We start from the raw sequence: 15,764 nt of genomic DNA on the forward strand, positions 1-15,764 counted from the left end.
GGGTACTGAACAGTCACATTCAGCCGTGTAACCAATGGTCTTTAAATGGGTGCCAGTTGCTTGGTGGGGGACCTTCTGATATAGGGGTTACTCACTTTATGAAACATTAAACCGTAACAGTCATCATGTAACTTTGCATTTATGACATAATCTTCATTTCTTCATTGGATGAAAGGTGTTGTGATAACTGCTCTGATCCCCTTTAAGGGCCAGAAAATAGTTTCCACCTACTAGATAGTTTCCACTTAATATATTTGTAACTCATGAAATAAAATAAAGAAACTTAAAGATGACCTTTCATCTGTTTAACTTATAGGAGCTAAATACCTGTACTTGCGGGGTACCCACCCGTTGCGCTGGCTCCTACGCCCCGCTGTGCTGGCTGTGACGCTCTCTGAGAAACCCTGGCGTCTCCTCCTCCCTGTACCGATGCTCGATATTGGGATACCGAGCGCGAAAACGTCATGAGGGCGCAGCGGGGCGTAGAAGCGATGTTTAAATTAAAAAAAAAAACGCGTGTCAGCATCAGTGGGGGGGGGGGGGGGGTACCCCGCAAGTACAGGTATTTAGCTCCTATAAGTAAAACAGATGAAAGGTTCTCTTTAAAGGGGTTGTCCACTTTCTTGGTTTCTATTTACCAGATCAGAGACAACCAGTAAAAGCTGCTTACTGGCATTAGTGCCAGCTACCCATCATGGCTTACTTTCAGTGGTGACAGCTGAGGGAAAAGTGCACTGTCAGACCTCCCATCTCCTAAATGGATTAAATCAATGGATAATTCACTGCCTGTTTAGAAGACTTAAAAATCCATGGGGAGGCTAATATCAGGATTTTTCCCACGCAATCTGTGCACAAAAGAATTGTTTGCCAAGTTTGAAGCACATATCCTATCTGTCTGTATGTATCTATCTATCTGTAAAAATAATAGCCAAACTGTAATGACTTTTCATGAAAAATCTGGATGTAACAATGTATTTTGTAGTAATTGATTTCTATTTTATTATTTTAAGGTATGCGGTTGGCATTGCATACAAATCTGCACCAAAGCATGAATGGATAGGAAAGAATTCAGCTTCCTGGGTATTTTGCAGATGTAACAATAACTGGGCAGTAAGACACAACAGTAAGGAGATTCCGATTGAGCCCTCTCCACATCTACGGCGCATTGGAATTTTGCTAGACTACGATAATGGTTCACTGTCGTTTTACGATGCCTTGAACTCCATGCATCTTTACACTTTTGACATTGCTTTTGCACAGCCCGTGTGTCCCACCCTGACCGTTTGGAACAAATGTTTAACAATTTTAACAGGCCTTCCTATTCCTGATCAACTGGACTGCTTGGAGCAGCTAGCATGATTTCTACAGCCATACCTTCATTTGGTGCATTGGGTTCCAGAAGTGAAAATTTGAAGAGTGTGCTTTCTTTGATTTAAATCCATTACAGGAATGTTTTACCAATTATTTATGGATAAACTTTTGATTAGTCTTTTTTTGGGGTTTTGCACATTGACTTGATTTAGCCGTCCTGCTCGCAGTGCTCATTAAGGAATGAAATGTTCTACAATATTACCTGCAGACCTTCATGGACTTCTTTCAGTTGCACATTATAATCCAACATCTCTCTGTGCAGATGATACCAGAAAATTCCATAGGTATCTGCTATAGATTTAGTGTTGTATAGAGAAAGATACATAGACGTTGGCTCGGAACTGTTCATTCTCAAACTATGGGCACCAGCATTTTGCAGTATGTGTTATGAATAATGTTTTACAAATGAGGAAATTGAGTTATGCACCTGTTCTTGTATTGAGAAGAAAGTGGCCATGTGTTTCTGGCGAATATGGAAAGAAAATAATTAAATATACATGAAATATTGTAAATGGCACATGAGCTATGTGTTATACGTACGGTCCTGTAAAATCCACAGATGGAGCAGGGAATATAGATTATAACATTTTTATTTCCTTTCAGAAGCTGTAATTTAAAAGAAAACTGTGTCAATCATATTAATCGGAGAACTCGGATGTCAATTTGTTCTAGAAGAAATCTAAACCATGGTCAGGTTGAGTTAAGCGAGCTTATTTGTATATTCAGGCAAAGGTTTTCTTAGTCCAGTTATTGTCCACCAAAGTTGACATGTTTTCATGCACTGACATTGGGCTAAAAGCAATGGCAATTATTTTGAGACCGGGAAAGTCCATAAGCCTCTCCAGTTTGCCATTTAGCGTCAGGGCCTTTATTTTTATGCACTTATATGGCTGTTGAGCTTATCAAGTTTTTCCAAGATATGAGCCTTCTGCTAGAATAGTCATGAGTTCTAGCTACTTTTTACATAAAATTGGATGGATGCAACTGGTGTGGAAGCAATAATATATCTAGTTGATCCTTCCATGTATGTCATATGAGTATATTAGGCAATATACAGCTCTAAAGTGTCTATAATAAGTTAATAATCACTTAAAATTAGAGTAGTTTGAGTTCATGACATTATAATTTTCAATGTTATGCATTCTGGTTAAAAAAAAGGTTTAATTTTTTTATTAACTGTATTATCTTTGCATTAAAACTGTTGGTGATTTGTTATAAAAAAAACATGATTCCAAATTTAAGATCATCTTTGCATTCCATGGATAAAAGTGATATCCTATAGTTTTAGAAACCTTTTTAAGTTGCTGTACAAGTCCTGGGAATCCACTGGCCATTTTAGCTAAGAAATAGAACATTATTATGGCCCTGGACTATTGAGGTCCTTTGAATGGCAATATGAGAGGTCTATTTAAGGGCTCATTTTTTATTGTTGCTTTCTCAAAGATATTCCTGAAAATGCATTTTACTATGTTAAGCATAGGTTTGTATCTTTGTATGTTGCCCAGCCATTTTAGCCCAATGAATCTTCTAAATACACATACAACACAATGTCTTCTATGGAGCCTACTAAGCATCGCATCCTCTCCCAAATTGCAATGTTATGCTTTTTTCAGCTATGGTATATTTTTTTTTAAGTGGATTTTTTTTAGTTCTTTTAGTGAATTCACCGTGACATTTTCATTTGGCATAGACTTTCACAGTCTTACTGCTCTTTTGAGTAAGGAATCCTCTCCTTTGCTGACATAAAACCCTTATTTCCTCTAGATGTAGAGTATGTCCCCTTTGTTATGGATGCGCCCCTTGCTATAAATTGGTCATGGAAGAGATCTCTGTATTGACCACTGTAATATTTATTTATTTATCAAGTTATTAGAGCATCTCTCAGCTTTATCTTTTTCTAAGATAAATCTCCATTATTTTGATAATCATTCTGGGTGTAGTTCACCCATTCCATGTATTACTTTTGGTTGTCCACCTTTGAAACTGCTCAAACTGTTATGTCCTCCTTATGCTCCCATGCCCAAAACTGTACACAGTACTCCTCCATGTCCAGTCTGACTAGTGATTTGTAAAGTGGTGGAACTATGTTCTCATCTATGCCCCTCGTGATCTTATTTGCCTTGGCATCAGCTGCCTGGCACTGAATGATACAGTTAATTTTATAGTCCTTTTCAATTTCAGGTTTATTTTTCCCTTTCACATGCAGAACATTACATTTATCAGTGCCAAACCTCAATTCTCTGCCCAAGCCTCCAGCTTATCCAAATCCATCTGTAACAGTAAACTGCCCTTTTTGTGTTAATTACTTTACACAGTTTAGTACAGGCTGCATAAAAATTATTTTTTACAGTGTAATCCCTCTACAAGATCATAAATAAACATAGGGCTCAATACAGAAAATGTCATGTAGGCCAATGAATAACTCTGTGACATGCTTTCAGAGGCTAGATGCATCTCCTTTATTGTTAGCTTTGGTTCATAATGCTGTCAGTTCAGAATTAATGGTGAATGGTGAGGAAATACAGCCTTAAAAAGTTTGGAGAATATTAAGAAAGAAAAAGACCCATTATTATTGATACTGACATTACCAACTCCCACTATATTAGTTTACCTCTTTGAAGTGTCTGTCTCGTATGAGAAATTACAGAATCCAGACTTGGGTAAAGTTAATTAGAAATAACACACCAACCTCTTATATGCGGATAGGAGATTCATGTAATCTGCTTTCAACATGCTATATACGCTTATTTGTGCAGACGTGCCCTTTAAAGGAAAATTAGATTACATGCGTCATTAATCAAATGTGTCTTACACGGAGCTTACATGGGCAGTTTCTGTATGTTTACTAAAATATTTCTACATATAGTGATGTGTAAATTATTCAGTTTGGAATTTAATGATAGCTGGGTTAAATGTAAACCCTTTGAGAAAAATCTCTTTGCAATTTTGTAGGCTTTTTTTAAATTATTTTACATAAAGATGGAATGAATATTGGCTTTCCGAAATTGGTGCCTCTATTGTACTAAATCTTTTTTGAGTGTCTTTGGAAAGAGCAGTCGAATGCACTTTGTTAACAGATCAGTGTGAGGTTAAGGGGTAAGCAGTTGACTATGAAGGTACTGAGATGTACTTTATTCTGCCTTATTTATATTACCGCTATTAAAGGGGAGCTTGTGAGCAGGAGATATATTCATAGCTTGTTAGTCAAATACATCTCTTCCTTAACTGATTTGATCAATTTCTGACTACATCCATGGCTTTTATTGTATTAACAAAGAACATTGACATTTTATAGCCTCTCCTCCTTTTGTCTGTGACTTTTAATCCAACGCAAAGCAAGAAGTTATTGGCTAATTGCTTGCATTTTATGGAACGTATCAATGAGTAAAGGGATCTCACAAAGTACATAGTTTTCCGGATTTCTGGGATAGTGAAACCCTTTGTATAGTCACAGGATTACTGAAATAAAACATATATGGTTCAGGTTGTATCTGGGATATTGTTCTACAGGGAACAAGGAACGCCAGGCATACCGTTGGTTAAAACTTTGAAACCTAATGGAATATTAATTACGTAAACTGAATCTGAAGTGGTTTACCTTGTTTTCTGGACAATTTTTACCAAAAAGAACAACTAGGATATCTTCAGAAAATGGAAAATATTCATGACTTGCGAATTCCCCAAAAAATCCATAAGAAGTCACTGAGAGAATAAGATTTCAAGATTCTGCTCCTCGACAAGTGAACTACAGGGTCTGGGTGAAAACTCGTCCTTTGGTCAGTAGTTACTGAACAGCAGTGTTCCTAGTCTTCCCGTTTTCTAGGAATCGGCATATCCATTAGGATGATCACAGATGTTTTTTGTTTTGCGTAACGCAATGTTGGGTTTTTCTGTAAACAGTTTAGTTTTGCAATTGTCTTTTACTATTTTGTATTTTAAAGAAAACTTGTATATTAAATCAAAGTTTTATTTTAAAATCAATATGTTGCTTTTGTCGTATGTCTGGAGAGGGAAGTTTACTTTTTTTTTTCGGCACCTCATACTTCAGAGGACAATATAAATGAATTCTGCATCAAAATTTAAACCTGCACAGTGACCCCTAAAGAGCTTGTTACCATTAAATGAACACGTTACTTTTGTAATGTACTATTAAAAAAATTATACATTTGTGAGATATTTTCTTTACTTCATTATAATAGTGACATAACCTCTTTAACATGGCTCCCAAGTGTCCCTCTTTTGGAGGAATAGTCCCTCTTTTTCCACTCAAGTCCCTCTGTCCCTCTTTTCTCCTTAAATGTCCCTTTTTTTACCTGGGAAATAAATGTGCATTAATAAACTCACTTTACTGTTCCAGAAGCTATCTGCCTGGTTCCTAACTGTATATTAGATCTTATACTGTGTTTTTTTTTAATTTTTTGTTTTCATTATTTGGTGCACCTTGGACCATAAATGTGTAATCGGCTGCACGTGCTGCAAAAAAACCCAAAAATGTAACCTCACTGGTTACCTGGTCTCCATTCTACCCCACCTCCTGCTACTGTCTCAACATGGCGGGAAATGGCTGTGAATGCTGCTTAAAGGAAATGTGTCACCAAATATTATTTTATCTGCCCGTTAAAACCAGATAGTAACACATATTCTTTTTTCTAATCTGCTTTCACTTTTTGATTTCAGATTTATTTATTCTATTTCCTAAACATGATTATGGGGGCAGTCTTAGCAGCATTTAGAAAACATTAAGAAAATTGCTTTACAGCAGCCCCATGAGCAATAGACACAATGGACAGGAGGGGACCTTATTGACTATGGGAGAGTTTTCTAGGCACGCTCTAGGCACGCTTTCTGTGACCTGTGCAGAGGTCATTGTACAAGGAAAGAATAGCTAAGATTTGACAATCACCTGTGAATGGTGGATCCTGTCTTATCTGTCATTCTAATCCTTCCTGTAATAATATCACCTCTGTGTATAGATAAGCAGGTATCTGCATTAGGCTACTTTCACACTAGCATTTTTGTTTTCCGTTTGTGAGATCCGTTCAGGGATCTCAAGCTGTCCAAAATGGATCAGTTTTGCCCTAATGCATTCTGAATGGAAAAGGATCCGTTCAGAATGCATCAGTTTGCCTCCGTTCAGTCACCATTCCGCTCTGGAGCGTTTTGTTGTCCACCTGACGAACCAGGGCCAAACTGATCCGTCCTGGCACACAATGTAAGTCAATGGGGATGGGTCCGTTTTCCACGACACAATCTGGCACAATAGAAAACGGATCTGTCCCCCATTGCCTTTCAGTGGTGGTCAAGACAGATCCGTCATGGCTATAGCAGACATAATACAACCAGATCTGTTCATGACGGATGCATGCGGTTGTATTATTGTAATGGAAGCGTTTTTGCAGGTCTATGACAGATCCGCAAAAAACGCTAGTGTGAAAGTAGCGTTAAAGTGATCTGTACAGACTAAGGAGTGGTGCCTATTATTATTCTTAGTGGCCAGTGTTAAAACTTGTTCAAATATAGATATTGACATGGAAAATTAAAAATAACATAAAAAATTATTTAAAAATAACAATGGTTTATAATCTTTGGCTTATTTGCTTCATAAATGTCGGAAAGTTGATGTGACATTTTTGACCATTTTACACCACATTCAAAGAAAAAAAAACAGTAGTAAATGTAGGCTTATGTGTACAAACACAACTTGCAAAATTAAAGGAATTCTTCTGATTAAGTTTTCTCTCACATGCCATTAAAAATAAAGCTATAGACACACTCTGAAAGACTACATACAGGTATGGTTGGCATATTTTGTGGAACATTATACCCTTTAAATCGTAAATGGTGTTGTGTGGTAATTCCCCAAGATTAACCAGCATTCTATGGATTTGAAATTTACAGCACATCCTGAAATCCACTTTTTTTTCTTCTAACATACGTTGAGTGCTGTGTTAAAAAATAAAATATATATTGAGATGTATTAAATGAAAATGTGTGAAAAATCTGCCACATCTGAATGTGGCCTAAATATTCCCTACACTTTTATATGTGTGATGAGAGGTGTAGCTTGATCTTCCTTCACCTGAAGCAACAACCGTCCATTCCTCTATGCTTGGATCGAAGTATCCTGACCAGGCCAGAGTGGCTTGTTGGCATCTAGTGCCTGTGACAAATGCCTTTTAGCTTTGTGCATGTCCATAGTGAGCTATAGACCTGCACATATAAAGATTGATCAATGCTGAAGATGTGTGGCCTGTCAAGTGTCAAGATCTGCTTAGAGTTTCTGTTCTGATCCTAGATTCCACATTCTGAAACTGAAAAAGAATAATTTTATGCAAAATGTATCTAGCAACTTTCTTAAAATGTTAAATGAAGCCATGTGATAAATGCAGAATTGGTATTGACCGAAACTAGTAAATCCTATATACACATTTAGCCTTATATAGTGGTTAATGGTCTGTCTGGATAAGAAATACAGCACAACTCATGCAGTCTGTGAGAAAATGTCCAAACTTTAATAGCAGACATAAAAGATTGGATTCTTTCTCCTTCTTCCTGTAAATTCCAGCAGTGAATTATTACATTACAGTTTCAAAAAAAGCTACAACTGGAAATGTCATGGTCATTTTATTGATCTAAGTTATGGAGGAAATTGAGCCCTTTCCATGGTTCAGTGTTCAAAATTGTGCTAAACAGCGTTCACATAGGGCACTACTACTGAATGCTTCTCAGGGTATACTTTGTATTATACTGTATTTTATGGTCAACATTCCTGCCATAAATTGAACTTGTAATATATTAGCTTAGATGCCAAGAGAATAGAAAGTGCATGAAAATATAAATAATAAAATATCCCTGCATTTCTTGCTTTCATCTCATCTTTTCTGATCTTATGTATCATCTTACAAGTCAAAAGGAGCAATATATAAAGAAATCTTTTGTATATGCCCTAAGAGATTCCCCCTCTCCTCACTATACTGTATCTTGCTGTAAGACAACTGGCTGGAAAAAAGCCTTTCCTCTCTGACTTAGCTATAGGGCAAAAATATTGAAAAGCCTTGCTCCCTTAAAAGGGGTTATACAAGAGTATAAAGTGTCTCCCCATGCGCCGGGCCCCCCACATGGAATATACTTATCCCGCTCCCTGCTCCACTCCTGGTCCCCATACCGCCACTGCTGCTTCTCCTCGTACACGGATGAAAACATCTGGTGTCAGGAGTGGGGGGGCAGCCAATGAGAGGCAGGGAAGAGCCCCATGTGGGGGGCCCGTCACATGGGGGGGGACACTTTATACTCTTGGATAACCCCTTCAACTTCCTACAGTGTCAAAATATTACACACAAAAAAGTATTTTTCCCATCTCCTAGCAACCATCCATGAAAATGAAAGCCACATAACTTGAATAGTCGAGCCTAGCACAAGAATAGAACCAAGTACTGCATGCTGAAATTTTAGAATAATTGTCCCATGACTGTAATGTCAGTATTCAATCCAGGTGCTGCCCATTCTACACTCGAGCAGCACATTGATGTGAACATCACTAGTCTGAATGAGCCTGTAAACTAAAGTGTATGACCACTGTAAATGAGTCCACACAAGACTGAACAGGGTCAGTAAACAGACAATAATTCTTGCCATGCAGACATAGGACTGCAACAGCTTAATTCTAAGATCAAAGATTCAATAGAAAGTCTTCTATATTTTACTTATTGTAGTCCTCCTTAACCCCCCCCCAACAGTTTTCCCATGATCTGCTCAGGCTTTGACAAAAGAACCTAACAGTTCATCCAAGAAGGTGGTCAGGACTGCTTTAACCCTTAAAATATCTAGCTGAGTTGGAGCTACAGATGTGATCCTGGTCTTGCTTGAAAGCTGACAATCTAATATTCAAAACAAGACCATTGTGCCTCTAAGCTATATATCCAGTTTTATGGTAGCTAACACTGTGATCCTGGCCTTGTTTTAAAGCTTAGATTGTCAGTTTAAAGGGGAGAAAAACAGATGCTCAGATCTCAGCCAGCATGGAGAAGTGAGGGACGTGCTGACAGCCTGCAAGGAGGAGAGTAAAAAGATCCTCTCATCCTGTCTAATTGTACTGACCCCAGGGGTAGAGTAAATGTGCTACTGTGTTATCTATCCCCTCTCTGATTGTCACATATGGAGGTCTTTTTTCCAAGAAAGAAGTGAAATGATCACTTGCTCATCTAATCGCCCTTTTGTGTAAATGGCTGTTTACTGATGCCATTACTAAGCCTTTTACAAGCATCCGGATCACATTGTGAAATAACACAACACAAACATCAGTAAAGTTTCCATTTTAAACTGTCCAAATCCTATCTTTACTATACAATATGCAGACCACTTCTCTAAGAATACCTTTTACATGCTACAGTAGTATTGTTATCACTAGAGGCATTTAATATATTTAGCTTTTTATATATCTATGAAAAAAATACCCGACAATCAGAAATGACTTTTCCGCTAATTGACTGTCCCCAAGAAACAATTGTTTACATTTAGTTTAGCAAAACAAGCTGGTTTGACAAGCCAGGGTTGTCATAGGCTGCATGGCACAGGAGGCAGTGTTGATATAGGTGTAGGGGCATTTTTCCTGACCTTGTGGATATTTGTTTTCTCCATAATAGCTCATTTTCAGTATGAACAAACCACTGGTGTCAGATAATACTTGTGTTAAGCTACACCCCTGAAACCAGGCACATTTTACCCATGTCAACTTAGGTGGTATTTTTTTATTGGGAAAGATGGCAACCCTAGAGCACTGAGTTATGGTTTACACAGAAAACAGTTAAAAAAAAAAAAAAAAACATCTACACACCCCTGTTAAATAACTCCAATATAAACATCAGCACATCAGTATGCATTGAATCATAACATAAACTCCTATATGAACCTTATACCACACACAACAGGTAATAAACGACACTTTTATTAATCCAAAATTAGGACATACATATATTACAAACAGTAAAAATTACATATATAGTAGGAGAGCAGGATTGTGGAGAAAAATCCCTACAGCACTAGGAATATGGTGCAATAGTATAGTTCTATAGTCACTGTTCATTAAAGCCTAAACCATTTAGTTAACGTAATGTGGTGCCAAAAGGCCTTCTAAAAGTAAAACCGGTATCTTCACCCATGCTTCACTGTGGGTATGGTGTTCTTTTGGTGATGTGCAGTGTTGTTTTTGCTGCAAACATATCTTTTGGAATTATGGCCAAAAAGTTCAACCTTGGTTTCATCAGACCAGAACACCTTTACCCACATGCATTTGGGAGACTTCAGATGTGTTTTTACGAAATGTAGCCTGACTTGGATGTTTTTCTTCGTAAGAAAAGTTTTTAGTCTTGCCACTCTACCCCATAGCCTAGACATTTAAAGAATACGTGAGATTGTTGTCACATGTACCACACAGCCAGTACTTGCCAGATATTCCTGCAGCTCCTTTAATGTTGCTGTAGGCCTGTTGGTAGCCTCCCAGACCAGTTTTCTTCTCCTCTTTTCATCAATTTTGGAGGGACATCCAGTTCTTGGTAATGTCACTGTTGTGCCCTATTTTCTCCACGTATGATGACGGTTTTCACTGTGTTCCATGGTATATCTAATGCCTTGGAAATTCTTTTGTACCCTTCTCCTGACTGATACCTTGTAACAATGAGATCCCTCTGATGCTTTGGAAGCTCTCTTTATTTGGGGTTAATCAGAGGCACTTTAAATGATGGCAGGTGTATGCTGACTCCTATTTAACATGATTTTGAATGTGATTGCTTAATTCTGAACACAGTTATAAGAGGATGTGCACACTTGTGCAACCACATTATTTAATTTTTTTTCTTCCCTCCACCTAAAAGATTTCAGTTTGTTTTTCAATTGAGTGGTACAGTTTATAGGTCACATTAAAAGGTGGAAATGGTCTGAAATGATTTATCTTTGTCTCATTGTTTACAGCACAGAAACCTGACATTTTAACAGGGGTGAGTAGACTTTTTATATCCACTGTATATAACCAGAAAAAAAAAGCACTCAAAAAAAAAAAAAGGCTTAAGGTAAATGGCAGGCACATTTAAGGGAGGTGAGAGGCACCCAATTGTCACGACCAATCGAAACTGTTTTCATCAGCATGGTCTGTGTGCTAGATGACCTGCAAGGGTACCTGACCACAGGCGTCATCGTCTTGCATGGGCCAGGGAGTATCTACGTTGGACGAGGGACCAGTGGGCTTCAGTGCTGTTCACTGATGAAAGACGATTCACGATGAGCAGAAATGATGGCCGCCAACGATGTTGGAGACATCAAGGAGAGTGCTGTGCATCAGCCACTGTTGTCACCAGATGAGCCTTTGGTGGTGGTGGTGGTACAGTGTGGGCAGGTGTGTCTAGTCAATACAGAACTGTCCTACACTTTGTAAATGGTACAGTGACAAGCCCCTACTACTTGAATAACATCATTATTGTGCTTCTGCATGAACAACAAAGGCTTAATTTCATTTTCATGGACCACAATGTGCCAGCTCATCAAGTTCGCATCATTAGGGAACAAATGCTGGAGTCTGGGGTACCTCTAATGTGTAGTGGCCTGCACTTTCTCTAGACCTAAATCCCATTGAAAACCTATGGGCTCAGCAGAGTCGCTGTGTGGAGGCTCGTAACTCTGTACCCCAGAACCTCAATGACCTGAGGGTCATGCCATGCCTCAGCAGACAATAAGTCTGCTTGTGAACAGCATGAAACATCCTTGTCAAGCTGTAATTAAAGCCCAAAGAACAACTTATTGAGACATTGACATTTTATTGACATGGGCTTTGTGAATGCACTGGGAAAATGCACATCTATTGCTAAACCATATAAACACCAGGTGGAAAAGTAAACACTATAAAGAGCAAAAAGTCCAGTAATTGACATTGCAGGGTACAAATATATTTAGTGGCTTGTGAACAAGAGCTGATGAAGTGGCAAGGACATTGGTGGTTTCTAGGCTCCATATATCCTTCAGAGAAAGCTGGAGAATTCAGTACTCTACCTCAAAAATTTGGCAGGGGCTGCGGGAAAGGGTGGTGTGACTGCTAACACTAACAGGAAAAGACGAACATAAACGCACAGGGCACAGGAACAAAGTGTTAGCTTAATTCATTTTTCATACTTGCTAAGCAAGGTCACTACCTTGCAGCTTTCTCAGGGGAGAGAACTGCATGTAATATTAACAGTTAATTTGTAAGTAACAGCCTGGTACTCAAGAGTATACACTACCGCATTTCATACACTTAAAGGACCTCTAAAATTCTGCATATTAGAAAAAAACATTTAAATAATGCAGCAAGTACAAAGTATCCGAAAGGAAATAAAAATGAAAAAACAAAACAAAGTCCACAATTTTTTTTTTTGTTTCATTAAGTTGAATAGCAGACACACATGAACTTTAACCCTTTAATGACCAGGCCTGAAAATGACTTAAAAGGGATATCCAGTATTTAATATAGATGACCTATCCTCAGGATAGGTGATCAGATTGGTGGGGGTCCAACATCCAGGTCCCCCACCAATCAGCTGTTAAAAGAGGCTGGAGATCAGTGAGCGCCACGGCCTCTTCCTAGGTTATGTGACGTCACCATACATCGGTCACATAGTCTTGTTGCAGCTCCTCCTCATCAAAGTGAATGGTGCAGAGCTGCAATACCAAGCACAGCCACTGTACTATCTATGTTGCTGCACTTGGAGAGCCGCCAATTGTTCATCCTTATCATTTCATGGATAACCTCTTTAATGAGCAGCAACATTTGTTCTTTTTTTGCCTCTTTGCGTTTAATCAGCCATAACTTTTAAATTTTTTCAGTGATGTGGCTGTCTGCCGTTTTATGATTGCTGCTGTTCAGGGGTGCATGTACATTAAAAAGTAATTTATATGAATTTATTTTTCTACGGAAACAGAAAAAAATCTATTCTTTAGGTTATGATCATGTGGCTACTTAATATGTGTAGCTTTTTGTTTTTATTCAATATGTGCACAGTTAAATGTATTTTATACCAAAAAAGGGTACTTTTTGTTTTTTGGAGTTGTTCATGTGGATTTATTACATTATTTTATTTATAATGTGACAGCAGGCTTATTAAACACACAGCCCTGGGGTCACTTGTAGGTCCTCTGGACTGAGTGGAAATGGATTTCCCTGTCTCCTATTGGGTCACGAGGAAACGTGATCCATTTGTAGGGGGAAGTCCCCTTGATCGTGCTTTTGTATCAAAGGGTTAACGGCCAGGATCAGAGCTTCCTCTGATCCTGGCTGTGAAAGAGGAGCCTGCTCTAAGAACAGCTGGCTCTTAGGGCCAGAGTACTCGGGTGCCAGAAACTCCCCTCTATTGCAGAGATGCCAGAAGACATCGCTTCAGGCTGAGGTCCTGTACTGTCTGCCATCAAAATAACTAATTTGTCAGCTTAACAGTACATTGCCATATGTCAATGCAGCATATTACAGCAAGAGCTCCATACGCCTAGCAGGAGCTCGGAAAGATTACATTGGACTCTCAAATGTTGTCCTAGTGTATTCACTACTGTGAGGGGTGAGCTGAGTACTCTCCTCATAAATACACTAGTCAGCAATACACTTACCCCATTCCTATTAGCAAATTGCCACACAATGCAGTGTATAGATCCGTAGCTGCTATGTGAGACCTTTATATAAGGCAGCATAAACATAAGACATTTGTCTAGGATTGCGTTTAGTCATAAATTTATTCCATTATGCACTAGAATACCTTTCTTACTGTGTTGAAAATTGTAGTCCACCAAATTTATCAGAAGTGGATCCTGCAAATAGTTTATTTTTGTTTTTTCACAATCGGAGTCAATGGTCAACACACTAAACCAGTTTATGGTTTATAGTGCGAAAATCAATTTTTTTCATGCCTATCTATACACTCGAATAGGTTTTAATTTCAATATTGGCACAAAACTCATCTAAGTAGAAAGTTCTATAAAGGGATTGTCCTACGAAAAAAATATTCATTTTGAAACCAGCACCTGGATCTGAATACTTTTGTAATTGCATGCAATTAAAAGTATAGCCACTGAGTTATTCACTGAAATCTATCTGTACAGCGCCACCTGCTGTTTGCTCTTTTTATAATTTCTTTGTCCTGTTCATTGAGATGGAAGCACATGCTCAGTTCCATCCATCAACTGCCTCAAGTTGCAGAAGAAGAGGTACACCCTCTAGCTGGGAACGTCCCCTAAGCTGCCAACTTGAAATAAATTTAGCAAAGCAATAGGAGCAATGAATGGGGAGATCTCTGCATCCATGTGAGGTACAGGGCAGGTTCTAAGTTTGTTAGAACTAGACTGTCATGTACTATATACTATCTTATATTTATTTTTTACATTAATCATTTAAGTTCTAAATGTCACCAAATGAAGGAATAATATGCAATTTGGGGAACCACAGGCAGCATGAAATACCATCAGGCTTCCTGGTTACAAACAACTATGTCTTAATCTGAAACCCTACAGCATTTCAGAGAAAATGTAATTAAAAAACAAGCCAGGAACATGGGGAAGAGCCATAGGGGCAGCTGCTGCCTTGAGTTGATTGACCTGCCTATTTAGGTATAAGGGGAGATGTGTTATTTAAAACCAATCTAGGTACTATTTAAGGTTCCCATTGAGGAATAAAGAGCGCAAATTCAACTTGGTTCAAGTAGAGACTATTTTCCCAAAAGAATGTCCTACCATTTGGAAGATAGGTTGAACTACCTAGCCTAAAAGGGATTATCACATGATTAATGTAAACATTGAACCCCATATACTACATGATAATCCCTTTGTAACAAAGCTAGAACCAGCCCTGTACCTCACATGGGTCGACAGATCACCCCATTCATTGCTTCAATTTCTCTGCTAGATTCTCTTGAGGCAGGCAGCTCGAGGGGGGGGGGGGGGGGGAAGGGTTTCCTTCCTCAGAGGATGATATAAGTAGAAGATTCATAGACTTTTTAAATGTCATACATTAATAAACATTGTACATACATTTGCACCATATATCTTTTTAGATACATTTCTCGCATATTTTCTGACTGCCCATACACATTCAGGTTTTGATTTGGATTGTTCAGTTTCTTTTTTTTTTATGCAGTTTTGAATCTAAAACAGGATGTGGATTCACAAGCGGAGAAGTAGGATCTACCCACTTCATCTTCTCTCTTTTTGATCATTTTATTATCCACACCTGGCTTTGGCTTTCCTGCATTCTTGAGGGTAAAGAACATGGGTGGTGGCAGTGGCAACAATGGCTGTAGTCTTACTCGTGGTGGTGGTTTGCGGTCTAATGCTTCCTGGACCTCTGTCTGACAAACCCTGATTTGGAGGTCTCCTCTTCTGGGGGTGCA

At 38.5% G+C, this 15,764-nt stretch overlaps 1 protein-coding gene across 1 annotated transcript in view; it reads left to right on the top strand.

The window, feature by feature from the left end:
- Positions 1 to 2,510, top strand: part of MID1 (midline 1) — a 133,535-nt gene extending 131,025 nt beyond the window's left edge. The window contains exon 10 of the mRNA XM_044300935.1: positions 1,011 to 2,510. Coding sequence (XP_044156870.1) covers positions 1,011 to 1,359 — 349 coding nt within the window. The 3' untranslated portion in view covers positions 1,360 to 2,510. The remainder of the gene's footprint in view (positions 1 to 1,010) is intronic.
- Positions 2,511 to 15,764: the final 13,254 nt, after the last annotated feature.

The sequence above is a fragment of the Bufo gargarizans genome, chromosome 7 (genome assembly GCF_014858855.1).
Source record: "Bufo gargarizans isolate SCDJY-AF-19 chromosome 7, ASM1485885v1, whole genome shotgun sequence".
In the NCBI taxonomy this organism is placed as follows: domain Eukaryota; kingdom Metazoa; phylum Chordata; class Amphibia; order Anura; family Bufonidae; genus Bufo; species Bufo gargarizans.